General features: G+C 42.4%; 1 protein-coding gene across 7 annotated transcripts in view; it reads left to right on the top strand.

The window, feature by feature from the left end:
- The window catches only part of LOC138126819 (TOX high mobility group box family member 4), a 122,951-nt gene that overhangs the window by 95,598 nt on the left and 2,003 nt on the right, over nucleotides 1-25,350 (top strand). For 6 of the 7 annotated variants that reach the window (XM_069042599.1, XM_069042604.1, XM_069042600.1 and 3 more), the window contains 5 exons: nucleotides 21,570-21,647; nucleotides 22,198-22,704; nucleotides 22,931-23,046; nucleotides 24,108-24,243; nucleotides 24,959-25,327. In XM_069042599.1, the coding sequence (XP_068898700.1) occupies nucleotides 21,636-21,647; nucleotides 22,198-22,704; nucleotides 22,931-23,046; nucleotides 24,108-24,243; nucleotides 24,959-25,327 (1,140 nt within the window). In that variant the 5' untranslated portion in view covers nucleotides 21,570-21,635. Of the gene's footprint in view, nucleotides 1-853; nucleotides 996-21,569; nucleotides 21,648-22,197; nucleotides 22,705-22,930; nucleotides 23,047-24,107; nucleotides 24,244-24,958; nucleotides 25,328-25,350 lie in introns of those variants that run through there. The other variant, XM_069042603.1, reaches the window with a different exon arrangement.

A 25,350-nucleotide genomic window follows, 5' to 3' on the forward strand; every position in this document is an offset into this window, starting at 1 on the left:
ATTATATTCTTGCAATTAATTTTTATTCAGTAATTTATCACCGTCATAAATTACTGCTCGACAGCTCCAAGGAACTGAAGATTAAGTACTTCTTGAATCTTTGTAAAAATCACAAATTACAGTCGATCTCGACGAACATTTTCGACGGAATTGAATTATTTTTTTCTCTGATCAACATGACCACGAGCCCAGTTAAGATTAATTTATTGTGGTCTTAATTAATTAAAGTCCATCCCGAGAGACCTCCTCCTAAACACTTCATCTAAAAGCAGTTCACTTAATTATAATTTATCCAAATTATTAACGTTCATTAGCGTATCTGTTAGCATCACGTCCTTTTCAAGATCTCCAGATAAAAATGATGCGAAGGACGTCCGGAATCGGTTTTCTCTTCTTCCATTCCCGATTGGGTTCTTTCTCGCGGACAATTAATTAATTGCTTCGCCGTGGGACTTGGGTGAATCGCAGCAGGTCCGTGAAAAATCCGTGGCCGAAGTCGGGAGCCCCCAAGTGGCGACTCTCGGGGGAGCGCCCCTCCCGAAAGTGTCGGGTTAGTGTAAATATTTTCCCGGCCGCAGATAAGCCATCCAGTCCGGAATTCGTGCACCGGGCAAATACTAATCCACGATAAAATTCTGTTTACACGTAACAAGAGATAAGTTCCGGTCGGTTTCTGTTTAAACATAATAAAACAGGGCATCCCAGGGCACGGATTTGTTTCCGCGGCTCCCGGCCCCTTCCCTCCCGGTTGGGTTCTTTGTTAGCCGCAGCATCTTCGGCGCGTTTCCAGTAGAACCGGATTCTTGTATCCTTCAAGGTCGAGTCGTTCTGTTTCTGAAGGCGCGTGGTGTGTGTGGTGAAGTGGTGGCCCCTTTTCTCTTGCGTGATGATCGAGATTCGGCCGCGATGGGACACCTAGAACGATGGGACACGCAAATACACCCGGCCAAAAAAATATATAAATTTGACGCCCTAATTTATGGATCTCTAAATTGGTATTATTATAATTTATCACGCTGTTAAACGTTTTAATTAAGCGTAATTAAAAGTCAAGGCCGTTCTTGTTTGTGTGTTCGAGCGAGACGGAGCCACTCGTAACTGAAAAGTGGAGAATGGTTCTTGCATACATTTCGCGCTAAATTATATGTCAGCTTTCAGTTTATATTCGACTTTATTTTAACGTATGCAAATTTCCCTAGTAAATTATTTAAGTTATTATCGTTATATTTATACTGTCGTTCTTTATGTCCTAAGTGGGAATATGTGGTTTTTGTACACAGTGTTATTGTTGTGTGAACACACAGAGATAAGATTTGGTACAGGCCGACCAAAAGCTGCGACCTGTGACTGTGGAATTTCTTTTCAAAGAGAAATTTAGAAAGAAACTCGTACGTTATGTCGAACATTTCGTTTTACATCCTTATTTAAAAGAAAAAGCGGTAGCTAGAGCAGTCGCAGTATTCGCGAAAGAACTCCCAACTTCCCCCAGTACCAAATCAAAATTGTTTCAATGTTAAAGAAAAGTTAAGTCAATGAGAAAAAAATTGCTCGAGCAAATTGTATAGATACATATTTTTCAACTCACCACCTTCAAAATGACATTTCGCGACCACAACGGTTAACCGCGAACGTAGATTTCGCGCACTAGTGCTTCAAAATCCAAAATCTGATTTCTCGAATTTGGATGTTGAAAATTTCGAAAGAGTGAAAATAAATCGCTATTAATTCGATTGACATTTTGTCAAGCGCATGGACAAGCGCCATCTATTCACAAAGGGTACATGATAAATCAGACGTGATGTTCGTTTGTACAAACTTCGATGCGCGAAGACGTATTCGGCACATTCGCGCAAATGAAGGACTCGCTCCTTCGTCGCTCGTGTCTCAAATAATGCGCTCATGCGCGAAAAACATCTTCTCGCACTCGGTTCGTAAATATGTAACTATTATATGACAAGGGACTGAAGTGTGCATCTTTTCATCTCCTGTGAAAGTTTATCGCACAAACGCAGCGAAGGTAATAATTACAAAAGGGACGACACTGTACTCCCGTGGTATACATGCTGTTTTAATCATTTTTTATTTCATATTAATTTAATCATTTAAAAACGTAATGGAATTTGTGCAAATAGACACAGCAAGCAAAACAGAGCACACTAGATTTTTCTTCTTGGTCGTAACGTGTAGAACTGTCAACGTGACATTATTTAATATAATCACAAGAAATACATTTTGGTATCCAATTGTTTTTTTTTTTATATCGTGTTTGTCAAGGATAATTTTAATTTTTTTGTCCTTACACTACTTTATTTTTTAAATATCGCGTCAAGGTAACAATTTGACCATCAAAAATTAACCTAGTTCGCTGTGTTTTTACTTCCGAGGGACTAAAAGAGCTACTTCGCCCTGTCTTTTGAGTAACTACGAGTATAATAATGCTTCACATAGAAATCGTGCAGCAACTATTTTATGTAAACTACTTGGCAATAAGGAGAAATTGTCGAAGGTAAAATAACAAGACCTAATTTTTTATCGCATAAATTTTTCAATTTTACGAAAACTTTTTGCTTTGACAATTTTACGAGTTGAATTTGGGCATTTTTATTCTGGTGTGGGAATTAATCTATAAAAAATGTCCGATCTAAAATGTGAGTATCGAGCTGTATGCTCTTCATTCCACAAATAATTTATTTAAAGAAAGAAATAATATGGAATAATACTTTCTTTTTCAACAACTACGTATCTATTTTTGACACAAAAGAAATTATACAGTTTCTGTTGGATGTCATCATCATTTTGACCTACTTTGCTTTCAAATAATTGTCTAGGTTTCGAAACCAGTGATAATTTGATGGAGCCAAGTCTGGAGAATACGAAAGATAAGCTATTATTTTTCATCTAAACTCCTTTTTGACTTTTTATGATTAATTTGCGCCCAGTATATCTATCAGACTTCATAATTGTAAATCCGAAAATGTACAGGATGATCCATTACTTCTCATTCGGTTGCTACGTTTCTTTGTAAATCCTTCAGTTCCCTAGTTCTAAAATCTCTATAGCTGTAGCAATTCTGACCATTATATGCCATCATAATGGCGACATATGTTTTCAGATAAAGCTCTTGTTTTGACTGTGACGATAATGTATGCGCGCGGTTAATCCATTGCCTCAGGCGTGTAAAGACGAAATTCAAGAATTTAACTCCTTCATAGCAAATTTATTTCTGTCAGAACTATCTTCTAGTCTTCCAGGTCTCATTTTCAGATCTATAACTGTCGTATCAAAATGTTGCTTTCCTGACAGAATTCTCAAACCAAAACAATACGTGGCAGCTCCGTTGCACTTAAAAGTTAACAAATCCGAATGACAATCAAATGCACTTTATGTTTGTGTTTAAATTATAATCTCATGCCCCTCCCTAACAGCTGTGATGACTGATGCACTTAGCAAACATACTTAATCTTATTGGCTTAATGAAAAGAACAACGGCTTGATTGTAGAAGAAGCAAATTTCAAAGCAAATGTTCCACGAGCTAGTCCAATCAAAGATTCGTCTTCGATCGGCAATCAAGATTCGGACGAAGTGGTAGGAACGTAAAGTTAAAAACTGGAGCAAGACGCAATTTAAAATTGTTGATCTTCATGGTCCGCAAGATGTAATGAAGACAATTTCAATAAAACTGTGAAGAATTACAGTTCATTTCCTCGCCTTGTTTCACTTCATTAAAAATTAAGATGTAAATCATAATTACTTAGTCCATCTGTTGGCTCTTTCTTGTAAAAACAGAACTAGTGGTAGTACCAGATGATGGTGCGTTGCCCTTGAAGTTCCTTTTGACACTCGGGATTTTTTTTCTCTCTTTATTTGTTCTCGATTTCTCTGTGACACAATGACGATGTCGTGAAATTTTTGTCTCAGTTCCCTCGATTGAGACCCGAAATCGTTGTTGGCACGTGGAAAATAAGTGTCCGTAATTTTCCCCCATCGCTCTAGACCTTGACGTATCGATCGTATCTTTTGATTATTATTTTCGAAACGTTTTGTGGACCAATTCGTAGCCGACCATTGTTCGCCGGTTTAATAACGGCACCTGCCACTACATTCAATTTTGCCGTTCTGTTATTAGATAATTATCTTTAATTTGATTTGCCATAAGTAATAATTTATTACGACTATCTCCATTGTTCACCGTCACAATACTCGATAACTTACTGTAAACAGTTCTTATAAAAATTGATTGCAAATACTATCTAATACAATCGCAACAATAAATCGGTAACCATTTTTCGATTCTAATTAAACTAAGTATAGCCTGTCTTTTCCATTGTGGTTGGCGAATTTGTAAAACACCATTGTGTGCACAAACTAACAACATTTTGCAACTCATTGACATTTCGGTGTTTGTTTTTTTTCTTCTCGACGGTACCAAAATTCCTTCAACTCCGTCGTTCCTTTTTCTCACTTTTTATCCGCACTCCACGTTCGGTGTTTTTGCAATAATTGTTCTACTTTTAGTGGCGTCGTAAAAACAAATTGGACTGCGTTTAAACGCGTTTACAATTACAGATTTGGCAATTTTCGACGGACCACTGTGCGAATAAAATGTTACGAGTCGTGTGAATATCGGCAGTTTCTTTTGTAGACGTAAATTTAGACTATAAAGTCGAGTTACGTATTTTATGTCTGCGTTGTGGTCTCGTTTTATTGTGGGACTAATGCGCCTGTTGAAAGTGCCACAAGGTTTAACAGGACGAGACGGTCCGGAGATGTCCTTTTTGACTCGTTCGTATTCACATCCGTCGTCGGACGCTTCTGCATCAAAGCAGACATTTCTCCTCGAGATTCTAATTTCGCCGAATAATAAATGAACTTCTATAATTATATATAAGTATATTATATATACAGGGTGTTATTAAAAGTTGTACAGATATTTTAATCACGAGCTACTGGCTTCATGTAGAACTCGGAAAAAATATTTAAAAAATTCTATGTCCAAAAATAAAATGACATTTATTTTTTGAGCTACAATTTTTTCAAATTGCTTTTAGTTTTCTACGTTGTTCTACAACCTCTTAGGTAAAATTTCGGCACATTTTAAAAATACACCCTGTATATCATGTTTTATAAAATGTACGCTAATGCGAAGTAACCAATAGGAAATATGCTTTAAAACAAGGAAACCGCATTTGGTGTACGTTTTATAAAATATGATATACAGGGTGTATTTTTAAAATGTGCCGAAGCCAGTAGCTCGTGGTTATAATATCTGTACAACTTTCAATAACACCCTGTATATATTTGCATTTCATTTAAAATACGCTGCAGTTCATCTTAATCTCGTTTGTTTTACGGCTGTTGCAGCAAGAGTGTCGTCGTGTGGGGGGGCGCCCCGTCCTGTCCAAAAATTCAACAGTTCGCGATTGGCGCGGCGTTTAATTGATCGAAAAAATCCATCGTTCGGGAGGACGAACAACAAATCGCACTTAGTCGTGATGAACCGTGAAAAAATTGCACTCGCCGCCACCCGTCATTTTTTATTCAGATCGTGTGTGTTTTTTTCGCCGCCCCCGTTTACATAATGCATCCATCCAGTCTACCTGTATCGGTTTCGTGGAAGTCGTTTTATGTATTTTGTGAATTTTTATCGTTCGCGCATCCTCTGCGAAATGAGTTTTGCACTCCCTTTTACCGGCGAAGTTGTGCTCCGTAACTACTTTTATAATGTATATGGAACTCATAAAACTTCGTTTGCTTTACATTGTTCAATTTAACTTTAAAACTCCGAGCAAAAAGATGAAATTATTTTGAAACAAATGGAATTTACCGAGAACAATTCGAATTGAATGGAATTTGCAAGTTTCAGGAGCCCGAATGCGTTCTGTGATTACCGTTCCGTCTCTTCCTTTTTCCCGGGACGCTATATTTTCCCTCTTAATTCGCCGCCCCCGGCACGAGGGGGTGGGGGCGGGGTGAAAATCGGCCGCGCCTCGACTCCGTCCGAATTAAAATAATGACTCATCGAGAATTGGCTTGATGCAATGTTAAAAATGTTAATTCAACGACACAAAGTGGATTAATTTAACAATTGCCTTAGTTAAAGGGTTAAAAGATGCAATAAAGGTTGGCCGGGCTGTAATTTTAAACTCATGAATACGCCTCCGGGGGACGGATCCACGTCGACGGCGGCGGCGGCGGCGGCGACCGTCTCTTTCCAGCGCGGAACGATACACTCGGAAAATTCGCCTTATCCCTTCTGAAATCCAATTATGACTTGATTTATTACTAATGCTTTGGAAGCCGGGCGGTGTGGTACATTTACTATTCAATTTAAACGGCCCGCCCCCGCCGAACTCGGAGTTATCGCCGAAATTATTCCCGATTCGGAATTGATTTGCGCGACGGGCGCGAAACTGCCCCCGGGGAGGCGACAGGGAAAAATTCAGACGGACGGCTTGCACCGCCGCCCCCGAACGCGCAAAAACGAAAAAACTGCAACAGACGCTTTAGTGAAGATATGTGAGCCGGGAGAGGCTTTTACCGAGTGCGGAATTGCACACTAACAAATTTACTCGGACGGTTTGGATGGTGTACTATTTCGAAATGAAGAATTCTACTTCGTCCGTACCAGGTTGCAACTTAAAAATGCATTTTCAAAGTCTCCACTTCCAACTATTTTTCTCACTCTCTTCGATATTAATTTATCAGTGTGCTTTCTTCACTCCCACCTCTGTTTAATTCATTTTACATACATACATTTACTATCGAGTAATATGACTATTACTCGCAGCTGTGAGTGTGACTCATACTCCACTATACGTCGTAGAAAAAGTATCGCGTTCACTCGCGTGTAATGGCCTACGGCTCGTGCCGCATACTTCATCTTTGTGGGTATTCGCAATTACACGCTCGTCGAATAAATTAGCGATTGATGGATGTTTACATTGATTATTTGATTAGATGTATATTGGCTGCCTTCCAAAACCGTAATTTATGATCCTTAAATATTAAATGAGAAATTCTCTAATATTGTGAAGTTTTTCGAAACAATTTATGAAAATCTATGATTTATGACTCCTGTGTTATTTGTTGATGATCAATAATTCATTTGCAGCGGTAAAATAATGTCTTCAGCATGCTAAGAACTCTCGAACGGTATATTATTTTATTATGATTGTTTCTTAGTAGCTATCAAAAATAGTACTACTGATTTTCACCAAATGTACAGCGTGATCAACGACTGAGTCTGTTGGCAATGAAACAATGAAAAATATTGGTGTTTTTCTGTTTCGTAATTGGCACTGACCGGATGTTTTAACTTGACACCACATTACAAAAAAATTTGGTTATGTCGGGTTATGCTATTACAAAAATGACCCTTTGATGGTAAACGTCAAATTCGCCTGTCAACTCTGTCAAAGCTGACAACCGGAAATGCGTTTAGATTACAGTGGTACCAAAATCATTCAAATTTTCATCGTTACCAACAGATTCAGTCATTCTTGATCACGTTGTATATTTAGTCTGGTGGAATTACGCAAAATCTTTTTTTTATCCGAAAGTGTGCCACGAAAGCTTTTTGCGTAGAATTTTGGTTAGGTACTGATTGATTTTGACACGATTCTGCCAGCTGACAGTTTTTTTGAGGTAAACTTCTGCACGGTAACAGTGCTTGGGTTGTCAAACAAAAAATCGTCGAGAGAAAAAGGCTCGAATGTAATTCGACCAGATAATTTTGGGACTCGGGATTAAATAACACAAAATATTTGTTTTGTTTTAAAGTATTTATTTTATCACTCGTTGAACAGGCGGTACTGCTGTAGTAAATGATCAACACATGTATTTGTCGCTCTAAAAAAACAGTACGTTTTTATCGACGTCAAACATGTCGTTTCAATTGACTACTTATTATAGAGGAACAAAATTATCTCAAAAACAGACGGTATTATGACAACGTGTGACCACCTGAAACTAGTACTTGAGATACTCCTGTTCTATTTGCGGTGTAAAAGTATCTGCAGTGAACAAAAACTTCCGTATAATAATTCACGTCAGTACTCAAGTTATTCTGACAAGTACCACAAATATATCCAGTACTTATCTAACTACAACTTGACGTTGTTCAACATTTACGTTGATTTGATCGAAGAACCTGTGACTTTACCATTGCTGCTAGTTGGTTCCTCCAACGAGTACCCCGGGTGGTACTTCCATATCTGGGTCGAGTTCATTTTCGCTCACCCCGACCGATGCACCCTCTCTGTGGATTTGTTGGAAACCTCCGGTGGTACTTGATCATCACATTCCCGTCGATCGGCCACTTTTCTGTTATTGCTCTCGATAAATCTGGCTGGGAGCGGCGTCGATCGCGCCCCGTTTGTCACAGTCCGAGTCACCCCGTAATTTCGATGTTTAATAATAAAACAACAGACGAACGAATATAAATCACGGCGATTCTAATGTATGTAATCATGTAAATTCCCGTCCTCCAGTTCATCCATCATGTGAAGCGTGACTCTCGGACAAATTGCCGTGTGTACGGTCCGCCGGCGGAACGCGACGACGACACTCTTCGACGATGTCAGCGCCCCCGACGATCCAGATGGATTCTCCTTCGGCTTGCGGGAATCGGGAAGCGTAATTTTTTCCGCGCAAGGGTTGTTGTTGCATCATACCGTCGAATAAATATCGCATAATTAAAATTCATGGCGACATAAATATAAATAAATGGATTAAATGGAGACACAAAGTCAACGTAATTAAAAGTGTAATGAATATTAATGGGGCCCCGTCGCGTAAAAGAACGCAAATATCTCGACAGGTTTTCGCCGGGGACGGTTTGGCGAGGGCCGCTCTTTTCGGGGGTGGAAGGTGTCGACCCCCGGTCCTGCACCGGACTTTCCGACCCCACCGTGGGACAAATTGGGGGTTAAAATCCGAATAACTGCGACCTCGTGCTCTTCCGGTGGATGTTTCCTTTGATGTGCGTTTTTTGAAATGAATTTCATCTGGAGGGAAGCAATCAGCAGATTAGATTTTTGATCAGATGCGTTTGGTGAATCGAGATCTTATTTTTGTTGTTCAAAAATTACGCTTTTTCTGAGTCACAGAAATGGAAGTTTTAAAAAACTGCGATTTTAAATCACGCATTTCGTCTGTTGACACTAAAAGAAATCACGTGATGGTGACTATGAGGTGAATGTTTCATTAATTTTATTTCTGACACCTCTAGTAAACCTTTAGATGACAGTAATGATATCCAACTCCATAAACTACACTTTTCAAAGACTTTTGGAAGACAGTCTGATTGCCTACCAAAGCAACAGATTTAAAATTCCATCTTTTTCCCAGCACTTCTAGATTGCTTAGCTTTGACTGCTGTCGTTTGGAGACCCCTTTAGAAGAACCTTCTTTTTATTTTTACTGTTTCCTTGCATCGTTCAACGCTTTGTTGCCATCTGCTAAATCATGAGACATCCAAAAACAACAACTTTTCCAGATGCTCAAACGATTGTCGAAGATGTTGTCAGTATCAGTTATGGCAACGTCTGTCGTACTTGTTGTAATTCTGTGTGACTCAGTTACCTTTTTCGATAAGAGGCTCCGTTCTTCTGTCACGACAGAAACTGGTTTTTCTTCACGTAAATTGTCGCTTGGTGAGAGCCTCATAAATTGTAATTCATTGTCCCAATTGAAAACAGTTCTTTCAGAAAGTGCTTCGTCACCAAAAGTAAACTCAAATTTACGATAAACCCCAGCTCGTCGAGTGCATTTCCACAATGCAACAAAACTGCACGCAAAACGGTGATATTTATTGTAATCAAATTTTAACTGTTAATGCATAAAACAACGACCATTGATTTCATGGCATTCAGAAACTTTCGGTGCGATCTACCAAAGTTTTCAACGTTTTGAAAACCAAAGAAAGATCTTTTGTCTTCTTGATCCTTTTCAAGTCGCTGTGTGAAAAGTGCAAACAGGCATTTCGAAGTGGCGCAGTGCGATGGAGCCCAATCTTGTTGAACCTCGACCGTTGAGATTTTTCTGGTTACGTTGAATCAATTTGAGCGGAAACGTGAACGCCCAAGATTTCTTCTATTTCGAAATGTCGACCGACCACGTGTACTCATTAATTTTAATAAATTGTTGTACCAGTTTTACGTTGACGAAATAGTTGGAAACGTTTAAAATCAGTCTTAACTGTAAATTAAATTTATGGACGCATTTATCACAATTATGGCCGAATGCTGTTCGTAACTGTGTCGACTAAATTTAACTATATAACGAAAGTGGAATCGGTTTTTGTTTTACAGATTATAAATCATCGGCTAACGCACCATTTTACATATAATTTCACAGATAGCGTCATTATACCCGCACAATTTTATTGCTGCAAATTGACCGTCAAACGGCACATTTTTCTTCCTCTCGGCTATTTACAGCGCTGTCAAAGGTTAAATACTTGAAATAGTTCTAAAGTGTAAATTATGCGGAATTCGAACGAAAGTGAAATAAAGAATGCTGAATATTAAAGACCCGCATCCATCACGGCCACGAATGCTTTCTTGTTTTTATGTTTATTTAGACGCTACGTCATTTGGACGTAGCGCAGCGTAACGTGACGTACCGTACGTCCCGGAAAGGACCGTTCGCTTTCACCTTCGGTTGTAGTTGAGGTTGTTCAAGGTCGGCGCGGTTGTAAACGCCAATTATCCGTCGATAAATTACGTTTATTGTTGGAAATTTTAATTCGATTTCTAACGAGTGCGATTTTCCTTTGACGGAACTCGCGGAGTAGATTTTGAGAGGCGCTGGTTGAAAGCTCCGCCAAGGCGGAAAATAAAAGCCGAGGGAGAACGAACGGTCGATAGAGGAGGGCTCTGTATAATTGAAATAAACATGACAGTATTTCAAAGCAGCTCAAATCTAATTAAGAATTTCAGATTATTTCATGAAAATAAATTGTATTCTTAATATTCCCGCTTTTCATACTAAATTTATTTTACACAAGCTCGGAAACTGTTCTCCCTGATAGGTCTTTTTGCGAACTTTCTTTGATGGCCAATTACGATGATTAAAAAGTTGGGGTTGGAGTTTGAAAAAGTAATAAACTCTTTCAAGGTTCGCCGATATCGGGGGCGCCTCTCCCCCAGCCGCCCCCGCGTGTGTTTTTTTTTGTAATTATTCGCCGCCGCCGATCGATGCGCGGAGAGGCCGTCGAGTGTTTGATCAGTTGCATCTCTGGAAATCCGCGCGCGCGTTAATTGGAGTGGAGTTTTTTTTCCGGTGGCGACGTTTCGGAATAATCGCGTCGCGCAACATGGCTGAACAAACAGAAAGCCATTTCCTCGAGCAAATTATTTGCAGGCAATCCATATTATTCTAACCTCGATCTGGTAGCTGAAATGTACATTACATAAACTCCATTAAACGGCTCGACTTGCCCCGGAATTAGGTACGTGGCGGAATTGCAAGTTCGGCGGCGGCGGCGGCGGGTGCAATTCCTCCAACCCGTGCGCGCACATCCACACACGCTAATTCGATCTGATTATTCATTCATCGGGCGAAATTTCCACAGGAAAACAGAAACGGTGGCGGTGCGCTGGCGCACCTCCCTAATTTCAATTTACAATATTAAGATCTCGAGCGGAAGTTCGTTGCCGAATTTCCAAGTGGATTAACGTGTGCGGTCGCCTCCGAACTTCCGCCCCCCGGCCCGGAAAAATCCGGGGCCCGGTCCAGGACCGGAGCGGACTTTTCGAGCCCGCGGGCCCCCCCAACACCGCGATTAAAACAAACAAGCCGCGGCGGCTACTTTCGCTGCTGCAGCGTGGGATACTTAATTAGAAATTTACCGTTAATTGCTTATTTATTATTTATGGCTAGATTTGTACGGTTAATGGGTGACGCGATGCCATATGGTCGGAGGACTTTTTTGAGGCCGTGTTACACGTTCGTCGTTGTGCGAATGCCGCTCGATAATTAATTGAATCGTTCGCGGTTGACGTGATCCGATGGTGCGGAAAAGTAGACGGGACCTGCTAATGGGACTGCACCGGCCGTAATCCTCCATGGCCGCCATAACCATTGTAACGTGCAGGCAAATGCCGTTCCACTACAGATTAAGTCTAATTGCTCGAGTGCTGCGCGATCGAGAAAATTCCAGTGGAAACGGAGAAAAAACAATAATGGCGGAGGTGGTAACTTGAGGTAACCGTGGTTTGCGTTGTTTAATGGCAGCAACAATGTGTGTTGCATAAGCGACAGCCAGAAAACAGCATTGCGAGAGAGTAAGGTTAGGAAGCCGTTTCGCGTACGCGTATTCAAGTTACGACAAGAATCCAACGAAAAACTTACAAATTATCGTCAAAAGCAATCGTTGGGAGCAAGATTGTATGAAATTTGTACCAACTAAAACTAATTGCACTGAAGTCTTGGAATTACGTAACCTTAGATGTCACAATTAAGCGCCGCGATTGTAGAAGACATGCGGTTTCATCTGGGAAGCTCCAACTTTCGCGTTTCGAAAAAGTAGGTTTTTTGAACTTACTACCTTCAAAATGACATTTCGCGACCGCAATAGTCAACCGCGAACGTAGATTTCGCGCACTAGTGTTTCAAAATCATCCAAAAAGCCTTCGCCTTCTTGAGCCATTTCTCCAATTTGGATTGTTGACGATTGACACTTTGGCAATCGTATGGCCAAGCGCCATCTAGTCACAAAGGGTACACGACAAATCAGACATAATATTCGTTTCAAAAAATATTATAGGTATCAACTTCGATGCGTAAAGACGAATTCGGCACATTCGCGCTCGCTCCTTCGTCGCTCGTGCCTCAAATAATACGCTCATGCCCGAAAAATGTCTTCTCGCATAGTATTTTGCAGCAGAAAATTATCAATGATTACGCGAACGCGTTGTGACAGCTTGGGAATCGCGGCTGCGGTTTTATCGCTCTTCTGGGACAAAATCAAAAGGAAAACAAACAAGCGTCTTGCTTTAACCTTCCATCATCTGTCGATAGTACTACTGTAGTAAATCATCGATAATTTTCACGACGGCTTTGACTCCAACTCCGCGCCTCGATTGGGTAGAATTTTCTGAAAATAACCCTCTTTCACTCCGACTTATTGATTTGCCGGTAATGTTCGCCGCTGATAGAAACAGCCATTCCGCAAGCTTTATTCCACTTCTTTAACGAGATATTTGATAACAAACTGGAACAATACTTTATACCTTCACTCGATGAAATGACGCAATAAACGTAATGTGCTAAAATTTGTGAAAGTTAAAAGTAATTCTTTTGGAACTCGTTTGACGATATTCAAATCGCCGGAGAGAAATTCGACAAGTTAAGTTCTCTCCTCGAAGATCGTTTTTCGAAAATTCACAAATCGACGCCTGACGGAACACGCTGTGATGCTTCGCGCATCGCCCACAGTTTGATACGGACCGGAAAGGGACGAAAATTTGCGATCACAGCTCGATCCAGATTCGCGTTTGTAAATTATGTCGACAGTTGTTGCAGGTTTAAACGACGCATTTCGATAAAGTTGCTGGCTTTTTACGCGACATTCGTAAAACAGGGCCGTTTTTATGGACCCGAGCCACGTGACATGTCATAAAATCTTGAAAATCGCCTCGACCGGAATGTTCTTCTCGGAACGGGAGGATCGAATCCATATTTCTACGTCGTCTGACGGTACCATGGGTAATGATGCGAGAAGTAAACAACAAATTCATTGGTCTAGTTTCAACAGGATGGAACCGTGCAGCAACATGTTGCGGTACCAGTTTTGTAGCTTTCCTAGTTGAACTGGTGCAACATCTCGGTAATAAATATGAGAATTTGATGATTTCGAGTCGTGACGATTAAAATCGTATTTGTGCTGTTGTTGGTTGTCGTGGTCGTCGTCCCATCTGACGTCTGACGGCAGAAATCCCGCAAAATCGGAAAGTGGGTTAATGCAGTCGTGATTCGGTAAATAACGTGAAATTAGCGTACGGTGCGGCCAATTTAAATACATATTACACTTTTGAATGGTTCGCCTATTGTCCTGGAACGGTAATTGTGCAGGATAGCCGCCGGTCGAGGCACCTTTTGTGTGTGTACACAGATCCTTAATGAACGCGGAACCGTCCGTAAACAGTTATTATTCGCTAAAGTAATTTTTAATAAGTCGCCTTTGTTGTTGTTCCTCCGTTTCGATTTGCTAATCGGGGAAAAACAAGAAAAGAGACGGAGACAATATTTAAATAAACAAACAAACCGACCCGTCGAGGATTCGACGTCCTTTGTTCGGGAACGAGAGACGATCAAGTCGGAAAAGATTGCTCCTCTTTCATTTTTATCTACCTACGAAGATTAGGTCTGATCTCCGAGTTCATGAATATTTTAAAAAAGGATTTGTCGGAGCTCGGGCCGTTTTTGGTCGATCGCGCCGCCCCCCGGCAACGTTTTCTCCGATTTTAATTACACTATTTATTTATATCCCAATTTGGCTTGTTCATTATATTATAATTTATTGCGAGTATTTAGCAATGAAATTAATGTTGTGGAATGAGCTATAGGCTAAAATTTATGGATCCGGGAAAATCTCATTAAGAATGAAGTTGTTGGGTTTGTTTGGGGGGTCGGGTGGTGGCGCGGGGCTCTGCTCGGGGTAAAAGGAGGGTGGCAACCCCGCCGCCACCACCTCTCCCTCCCTCCTCTTCGGGCGTCCGCGTTCGCGGAACGAGAGTTATGTAATCGATATGAGAATTTGAATACTTTGAATTGTATTAACTATGAGGGAATTTTATGTGTCGGGGTGGTGGTGGTGGTGGTGGTGGCGTAGACGGGGAGCGGTCGGTTTTCCGCGCATAAATTTCGACCGATAATGTTTTGACGTTTTCGAAAGGGAGCAAAGTAGACAGGAGGAAAAAGACGAAGAAATATGTCGGCGTATTTTTTTCGATTTCGCATGCTCTCTCCTCCGAGAGGGAAAATGTATTTTCCACGACCCTGAGAACGCCACTCGCCGATATCGTTTTATACGGGTTTCCGGGAAAATAAAATGTTTTATAAAGCTTTAAAAACTTTTTTTATTTATGTTGTATTCTTTTGATAAACATCGCTGTTTCGTTTTATTTGGTAAATATACATACAATCGAGCAACTTTCGTAATGTCTGCTTTTTATGGGATTCATAAATTTATTTATACAATGTTACCTCGGCCTTAGATATTATGCGATTAATAAAAAAAGAACAAAAAAAATAAACCACGAGAAAGAAAGAAAGAACCCGACAGACCGTCGTGCTTTCCACTTGAATTGCAAGTGCATATTTACATAATATTTACGGCCGGACCAAATCGTTTTTTTATCCTTTCCCATTCATGCGAATGATTGACGTCGAGTGTCGCCATTACATTGTTCGAACCCTTGTACTACACCAGGAGAGATTTTCAAGAACGCACTCCAGAGGACGCTTTGTTTACTGAAAAACAATAAACACGCATGTGTCAAACCGAACTTTTGCCGATCCTCCCTCCGGACCCCCGCCGATCCCCAGTTAAGATGCAAATTCTCTATTGGCTCTTCCTGTTGTTTAGCATTTAATGTGATCATCGTAATTCCGACCGGGCCATCGCTTAATTGGTTAGATTATTACCGTTTGACCTAGTCAATAAGATGCGGTCGCGGCGACGCACACGGAACACCCTGTATAAACTAATTGCACGAATGCATTCGCACAGTTCAAAAACGAACAACAAATTACGGAAGAAAAAAGAAGAAAGGCGACAACGAACGACCCTCGGGGAAGAGGGGAAATGACAAAAGCAAAAACCGAGTGGAAGTTTCAAAAGGACTTTGTTGTCGCTCCAAGAGAGCAAGGATTCTCATTAAATGGGAATGAAGCAAAAATTGCGGTAGAACAGAAAAAATCATCGAGGGGGAAGAAAGCGAGAAGCAGGGTGAATCAGGGAATGAACACAAGAAAATTATTAACATAGATTATCTTAGATAGAAGAAGAAACTGAAACATATTTTGAAAATGGAAGAAAAATAGAGCGGGACTAAGAAAATATTACAGGAATGAAGAAACTGTGAAGGAAGTTTAGAATCAAAGATTTCAGAATGCCTGCATCGGCATTTAACTAAAAAAGAAGCATGATTCATGAGCATGACCGTTGAGACTTTACAGATGTTTTTTCCAAATTCTAAACGGAAAAGGAAGAAAGAGCAGAAAAAATACCAATTAGTTATTCGAGTTATTTGAAGATTGTATTCTGACTAGTGGACAGGAATAGCCAAAACAAGCATAAAATTAAGAACTGTGATAATAAAAAGAAACAGTTCAGCATAAACCCTTTTGAGGAAGAGAAGAAGAAAAAATGAATGTACAACTGAAGAAATATGTTTGCATAGAAGATATGAAAACAGTATACCTATAAAAGATAAAGGGATTAAGAAGATAGAAGAGTGAAGATAATTTGTCTTATGGTGAAGAAGAAACTGTAAATGGAAATGAAGACCTTGTTGTTCGAAACTAAACTGAATGATTCGATTCCAACCGTTGCAGATCGAGCAGTTACGTACAGCAAGTATTGTCAAGGAGTAGAAAAAACCACACATAAATTCTTCGTGGACATTACCTTCAATAGATTTTTTTTAAAAGAACAGCAAAAAGGTTTAAGAGCATGTAGTGAAACCAAGAAAGTATGAACAAATTCAAAAGAATTCAAATTCTAAATAAAAGACCGAAAGGTGTAGTTTGCTTTTGGTCCTTCGAGCCGGATAACGCAAACAGGTGTATCGTTGGGGAGTTAAGCCGGGAGGTGTTGAAGGTGATGTTTGAAGAATTAGGTGGTAGAAGAGCCAGACGCAGAAATGGATCAGCGATGAAGATCGGAAGATCGAAAACATGATGAAGAAGAAAAAGCAAGTCATAATCAAGGATGCAGGTCAGGAGAGCTGCACCGAAAAATGCATAATTACACCCGAGATCGATCCCAGCCCGTGCAGCCGCGTCTCTCCTCCTTTTTTTTTAATTACCCCCCCGTAATTACGTCCCGCCCCACTAAATAAACACCGGTTTTGACGTATTTTTTCCTCGTTTCCATCCGCGGATAAAACCGGTAATCTTGCAGGACGGTACGCTACCCTCCCACTTATTACGTTAATTTTCGAAACTGCTGGGTTATCATTTAAATTCCGATCCCTATTGTGAGCGTACAAGTGGCTATTACTATAAATAATCATGGTCGTTGGCCGGCGTAAAAAAACAATCTCGGTGTGCTGCAAGGTTCATCGTAACCTATTACGCCGGTTATTACACGTTGCATTGTTTATACCGGCGACGGTGAAGACGCCCGTCGTCGGGGAGATGCGGGACGAGTCGCCATCTGCCGGCTGGATTAAAAAATATCGCCCCGATGAATCACTCCGGTGCGAGAAAGGCCGAAAGCCCATCGCTTCAACTCCCCGGACTTTATGGCAACGAAAACACTCATATAAAAAGATTTACGGCACGAAAATAACCCAATGTAATGTCTTTTAATTTAACATGTCGACATTATTCTTCCCCGTGAAAGTTATTGCTTGTAACAAAAACGTACCCTCTTCGGGCGGCCGTAATTGAGGGCGTTTTTTCAATTTTTCAATATTTCCCGATGCCCTCCGGACGCCGCATCCGTCACCGCCACCGTTTTTCCGGGAAAACGCGCGCTCCGGCACCGACGTCGTAAAATTTTTACGGTCCGCACCGAAAATTCGACGCTAATTCGATTTTAAATTCGGGAATGAAACGCTGCGATCGACGTAGATGGCGTCATCGTAGCTCGCGCGGTTATGGCGGATAAAATTTTGACGTTTACCCACTTGATACGTTTTTTTCGGTTTTCGCCGCGCGGGTAAAGTAATTACGCATGAAAAACGTAATGGCGCCGTCAGAAACGTATAATTAGTGTTATTTATGTCAACATCACCCTAGATATTCTACTCCGGGTAATAATAAACAACAGTTAATTAAGTACGGTAATTACAGGTTAGATTCGACGAAGTTTATTTCAACTTCTCACCTCACCCGTTAATTTCTCCATGAATTTTTCAGCCGTCAAAAATAGAAATAATTTCAGGTGTTCGAGCATTTCTCGTAACACCTGAAAAATTCACGTTCGGTTTTAAACGGCGAGAACTTAACATGTCTCTAATCACTTGACCGAGCGTCCTTATCATGTAATTTTTTACTTTAAAAGCACTCACGTATTTTAATTTATAGTAATTAATATGAAGGTTGACTTATTTTTTTAAATTGCTTTTAGTTTTCTACGTTGTCCTACAACCTTATAGGTAAAATTTCGGCACATTTTAAAAATACACCCTGTATATCATGTTTTATAAAATGTACGCCAATGCGAAGTAACCTATAGGAAATATGCTTTAAAACAAGGAAACCGCATTGGTGTATGTTTTATAAAATATGATATACAGGGTGTATTTTTAAAATGTGCCGAAATTTTACCTACGAGGTTGTTTGACAACGTAGAAGACTAAAAGCAATTTAAAAAAGTTGTAGCTCAAAAAATAAATGTCATTTTATGTATTTTGAAGTTTGTAGTGAGACTGATTTCGCAAAGACTGGTTACCAAGCAATCTAGATCAGAATCTAGACGGTAGAAACATCGATAGAAAACTTCCAGAAACCTTCTAACTGCTTTTGGACTTCTCTTACAAATGTTTGTTTGTACAGTTCCGCAGTTCGAAAGGAGAACATCATTTCCAATTCATTAGTGTAATGTTTGCCGTCGAAAGGAACCAATCGATGCGGTGTTCCATAAAATTTGACTTTCAAATTATTTACAAGGATCCGTGGACTGCACCTTTGCGCTTAGAACGTTTCGAAACGATGTTCGTCCTTCGGGCCAGACGAAAAATGAAGGACCGCACAGCGAACGGGACCAGTTTTTGCACGAAATCGTCGAGCCCTCCCTCTTTCTCCTCCCAAAGCCCTCGCCCCACCGAAGTGGGTATTATGTATTCTCATTATTGCTCTTGTAAACTTTCGTAATTGACTATACAGGATCACGCAAACTATCAGTAATTATAAGGAAAGTTCGTCGGAGTTGCAGCTCCCCATCAATAATTGCGGGCTCTCAGTCTAACGAAAACGGCGTCGCGTTCGAACGACAACCGAAACAAATCCGACAACGGTTAAGCACCGGAATAGTCCGCGTGTCAACCGGAATCCCCGGAATCGCTATGTCATATCGATCGGCACGTGTGTGCGAGTACGTCGGCTAATCCTGCGACTAATCGTCGGGAAAAAAAAACAACAACAACAAAAGGAAACGAACGCTCAATCGGATTGCGACAACGACGACAAGGAGTGAGGAAATTGAGCGATAATTAAGGATATTACGGTGATTTTATTGCAGAGCCCATCTTATTCCATTTAATTAGCCAGAAAGTTTGATCATAAACGCAAACGGGAAGAATTTAAAAATGCTGAATTACAACAAAAACTAATTTCAACTTTTTAATTAAATTTCAGTCTCTGCGCGAACCGAACAGTTGTGTTGTAAATTAAGCTAAACTTATTTAATATAAGTGAACCGACCGCCGCCCGAGAGGGTTCGGTTTGTTTGTTGCATTCTCGTTTTGTTGCACCGCCGACGGATCGGGTTCGCGATCGACCGCCGCAGCCGCCGCCGACCTTTCCTTTTAATCAGACCGGGGGGAAAATCAATTCGGCGACGAGCAGAAACTGCGGAAAATCATCAAGAAGCACACTCTCGCAGATTTATTCATCTGTCTCCAAATGAGGAGACAACTTTAACTTTAGCTTGATCCTCGGCAATTCCTTCTTTTGTGTTAATTCGGCCGTTTAGGCGTGTTGATGCGAGAGATTTAGTTCCTTGCCGGGCAGATGGAGCCGTTCTCGGCGTCGCGACCCCGCCCCGCCGGAGGGCGCTGCTCGTTGTTAATTACCGTCCCGTAAAGGTCCCCAATTTTGTATAACGTAAAATGTCGTCCGACCTTTGCATCGACAGTTTTGCCGGTGCGGTGACATTCACCGGTGGCAGAGATCACGGGGGGCGGCGATCGTTCCCTCCCCGTCAAAAGAAAAAAGCGCGGGCACTTTCGAAACGCGCGGCGCCGTGTTTTCGTTTTGTCCGCGGAAGCGTAACGCAATTACAATTTTAATTAATATTCTGTTTTCCCGTTTTTTTCCCACCACCGGCGGGACTCCCGAAAACAAATAAATGTCGAGAGTTTGAACAATGAGAGATTAAAAGTAAACACGCGGACCGTTCGCGAGGGTCGCCGCCCCCCGATCCCGCAAGGAGAGGCGGCCGGGCGGTTTTGCAATTTCATTTATTCCGCGCTGTTTCTATTCAAATAAAAATCGTACATCATTCTAGGACACGGAACAATTAATAATCTCGTTAAATATTGGACCGCTGCGCCTCTCGGCCGTCTGGTCGCCTCTTGTTCGGCAAAAATTAAAAATCCAAATAAAACGTAACGAGCGCTCTTTTGTTTCTCGCGTGTTTTTCCCCCGTCATTGTGGATTGCAGATCGCGACCATTGTTGCTGAATTTATCGCCGTCGCGGGACGGAAAAAAAAGAGCGGACGGACGGCTTTGTGACCGCCGGACTTTTCCCAATTCATGACAGCGAACACGGACAGTTTTCCGGGTTCGCTTTGCCCCTCCGTGCCCACCGCACCGACGGCCGATCTTAATCTAACAGTTTACACCTCCTAGATTCGTGTTCGGCCGCTAATGGTTGATCATTTCCTCGACTCATTTCGTTTTACGATTTTCGCCTAATTTACGGGCGCCGCCCATGCTTTCCAGTGGCGTGCCGTCGATAAAATACAATTAGATTATTCACAAATCCATCGTTCGTTCTCTTCGTGACAATTCTATTTTACGATTATTCTTTCACTTCTCTCATCGTTCAGCACTTCAATTCAATTTATCAATTTATGATGGGTAAATGACGGTTTGAACTGGAATTTGCAATATTTGCGCATCCAATCAAAAAGTAAGATATTGATTTTTTCGAAATCGACAATAATTCAAACAAAAAATGTGTCACTCGAGAGTTCTTCAATGATTTCATCGGCTTGGGTGAGTGGACAAAAGATTAGACCTCTTACTGTGTGGTCACATAATCACTTAAATATTTTTACCTGTCGGGGTATAAGTAGGTTACTCATATAAGATATTGTAGTTGGTTCCGAGTCTCCACATAATACTTATCTTTGTGTCGTCGGAACCTGTTAAAACCATAAATTGAAACGAGGAATTTACTTGTGCGGCGTTATTAAACTCGGGTAATTTCCTTTTCTTTTCGTGTGTCGATTTATCTTTGCATCATAGCCATCCGGGACGACCTTCGATGACCTTTGCTTCAACCCTTCGCGATCGCTTGATGGTGACATTAACTGTTTGACATTTGCCTCCGGACCTTCGTCACTCTGGCGGACGGAACCCTGAACGGTTGCAGTTGCAACGAGCGTCGAGCGTCGTCACATTTCCCTCGATTCGTTTGTCATTTTGTTTGTTTTTTTGTTGCAGAGATCCGAAAACGTCGACTTATCTTTGAGCATACCGCAGACGAACTTCCAATCGAACGGCTACGACATGGGCGATCAGGTAAGAATGCAGAGGTACATGTGTGCGTATGCACACGTGCGGAAGTGGGACGGCCATCTTGAGTGCTGTTAGAGAGATATGAAAGTCACCTTGGTAATGGCCGTTGAACCGCGTCTCTCCGTCATATCAATCATAAGAGGCCGTTGCTGCAGCAACAACCAAATCGAATTTCCCCCCGCGATATTTAATAAGGAACGTGGAGAAGAAACAACAACTGGAGGAGAGGAAGCAAAAAAGCGGCGACGACAGCGTTCAGGCCTCTTTGTCTTGCCGTGCGGTCCTCCCGACTGGCGTCGACGGCGTCGGCCAAGAAGACCGCCAGCGCCGCGCCGCGGTGACCTACGGAACTAACTTTAATAGAGTCGAGCTGAATACCCGTTGGATGTAATTTATTTGGCAGGCAAGAAATATGGGCCATAACTTTGTATGAAAATAAAGAAGAATTATATGAACATTATAAATCAGCTTTTGCTCATTTTTATTGGGCGTGCCGAATTTATTGTGTTTTTTCGTTTCGGTAATTGTTTAAACGTCGCACGTCATTTTCCAGACGTTTCACACGCCGAGTTTCGGCGACGAAGACTTCGACATACCGGCGATCAACCCCCAGCAGCAGCAGCAGCAGCAACAGCAAGGGCACACCGAACAGCAGCACTACCAGCAGCAGCCGATGCAAGGCATGCAGCAAATGAGCCAGCAGATGAACCAGCAGCAGGACGGGATGGGGATGCACGACCCCACGGGGGGCTACCAGCAGCCCTTGTACTTGTCAGGTCCCGACCACGGGATGGTCAATCCGTCCTACCACAGTCCACAGCCCAACTACTCGATGAGTCCCAGCCAGCAGCAGCACAACAACCAGCTGCTGATGATTCAGCAACAGCAGCAACACCAACAGATGATGATGAACCACGGACAGCCGCCCCCGGGCGCGATGAGCCAGTACGGCACCTCCCCCCAGCACCCCCAAGGCAGGGGGAACAGCCCACCGGCACCGCCCGGGCAGGAACCCACCACCAGCGAGGACAGCGACGACAGCACCCCGCACCCCGCCATGGTAAAAATGTAGTTCGCGAGTGTGGCGCCCCCTGCAGCCACAATTCAAATCTCGTTCCCAATTTTCTTCCAGCAAACTGAAGTGTACCCCGAGGTTAAGGAGTATTCTAACCTACAAATTTTAAATACCCCTCGGACAGAGATCTAGTGGTTTGGTCTACAAGTGGCGCCCCCACTTCGTCCATTTCGGCGCACAATTTTGACTTTTAATTCGTTTTTTTTGACAGATGACAGCGATGAAACGACCGTCTCCCGAACCTGCGGACCAAACGTTAACGAAAACGCAGAAAAAGCCCAAAGTGCAGAAGAAGAAAAAGAAGCGGGACCCGAATGAGCCCCAAAAGTGAGTAATGGCGGAGTTTAAATGAACAGCGCCATTATCCGAAACGTTAACAGAGCGATCCGTTCGCCATTTATCCGTCTCTAATTGACATTCATCATTTATTTGTTGTTCGATTAACGAAACCGCAGCGAATCCAGCACGTCATCAATCAACAAGTAGCCGCGTCGCCCTTGTGGATTTTTGGCCAAGACTTTGGCGGGAAAAACACGCAATCGGTCAATTCCGGCGATACAGCAATGTGCGAGGGGGTCAATTTTGAAACCCCGCTCGATTTGGCGAAAATTGCGCATTAGCCAACCGGAAAAATCACCTTTCCGGCGGCGGGGACCGCGGGGGGCGAATGAATAATGGAATTAAGAGGGAATTCTCTCGCTAAAAGGACCCTTTGATCAATCCGTAACTCAATTCCGGTCGATCTTCACGAACAACAACAAATTATCCGCATTCCGGGGACCGCCGCGCGATAATCCCGGAAAGGAGGCGGTCGCCGCCCCGATCGCCCTGAACCCGTGCTGAGGTGGCAACAAATAAGAAATTTAATCCGACCGACTCCATAAAAATCCGCACTAAAACCTTGAGTTTCGCCCCGGAGTGCGACCCTCTCCGGGCGGGGGGCCCGATGTTTATCTTTATTTGTGCGACCCCTAGAAAAATGTTTAAAATTCCGGAATTCAATCGGCGGGTCGCGCCCGGAAGTGGCACAAAGGGGCAGAACGTATCGATCCCGGTTTGTTCGTTTTTTTTTCATTAATTCCGGCGATTTCCGGCAACGACGGCAACTTTGTGTGCGAGCGTTATTGATTTTCGCGGCCGCTATTAAATCGTATTAAAATGTTGAGAATGCCATTTACCCAGCTGCATAACAGAAAGGAAGACGTTATATGGCCCATAAAGCTAACATTCACGGTGCGCGAGAGTTGTAACGGCAGATTTATTGTTGCAATTTTACTTACTATGTAGTGGCGCGGTCCGATTCGGGGCCCCCATCCATGTATGATTAATTTTCGTTGGTGGTTTTGGACGATTTTATGACATGTCCCGTTTATTTTCTCATTTTTCAGACCCGTCTCGGCGTACGCCTTGTTCTTCCGTGATACCCAAGCGGCCATCAAGGGACAAAACCCGAACGCGAGCTTCGGCGAAGTCTCCAAAATCGTCGCCTCCATGTGGGACGCCCTCGACTCCGAACACAAAAACGTAAGTGTGTCCCGTCTGGAAGAAGTCGATATCGGGACCGATCTGGGAGGTGAATCGACGCACGGAATCTGTTTCTTCATTGACGTCGTTCGAATTTGATTAATTCAAGTCTGATCAGTTGCGAGTTGCAAATGGCGTCGAAATTCGAATGTCAATTTTTGATGCAACTTGACGAACAAAAATCACCAGATCTGGTGACTTTTCCGCTGCGATCGATTCTCGATCGAAAGTACAAATTTAACGATGGTGCAGGTCACAAATCATAATTGAAAGGGCCCCCGGGGGCCGCACGTAAAAACATAAAATCTTTTACGGTCGAAATATAAATCTTGGAATTAATCATGGCGATGACTGGGCCTTAAACGCACACTTACGTGTTATTAAGCGGATTTGAATTTTATGACTAAATTATCCGAACGATGAATTATAAAAGAAGTACATCATTACACGAAATTGAAGCTGAAAGCTGTTTACCGGTATCGGCGGTCGTCGTGCTTGTTTTTCATGTAGTGACGATTATTAATGTTTTTTAGAATAACAATTACGATCAATATTTGATTTGCTGCAGTATAATTTAATAATTTAATGATCGCTGACGCGATTACGTCCTGGGGACAGACGTGTCGCGTGCGACGGTTGCGTTGGTAACGGTTTTGTCACCTGGGAAAACAATGTCACGTGAAAGAATGAGGTTAAGTTTGCGTTGTGTTCGCAGGTGTACAAGAAGAAGACCGAGGCGGCCAAGAAGGAATACCTGAAGGCGCTGGCGGCGTACAGGGCCAGCTTGGTGTCGAAGGGGGCCGGCGAGGGCGAAGGCATGTACGGCAACTACGGCAATTACAGCGGCGGCGGGCCGCAGTACGGCGGCTACACTCCCCAAGGCACCATCCCCTCGCCCCCCATGTCGTCGTCGGCGGCGACGCCCCCCACCCAGCAGCCGCCCATAGGCAAGAAGCCGGCGATGATGTCGAACATGAGCCAGGCGCAGCAGCAGCAGCACCAGAACATGATGCAATCGCCGATGGGCCCTGTCCACATGCAGCACATGCAACAGCAGCAGCAGCACAACAACTACATGCAACAGGTGAGAATCGCGACGCGGCCACC

The sequence above is a fragment of the Tenebrio molitor genome, chromosome 3, assembly GCF_963966145.1.
Source record: "Tenebrio molitor chromosome 3, icTenMoli1.1, whole genome shotgun sequence".
Taxonomy (NCBI): Eukaryota; Metazoa; Arthropoda; class Insecta; order Coleoptera; family Tenebrionidae; genus Tenebrio; species Tenebrio molitor.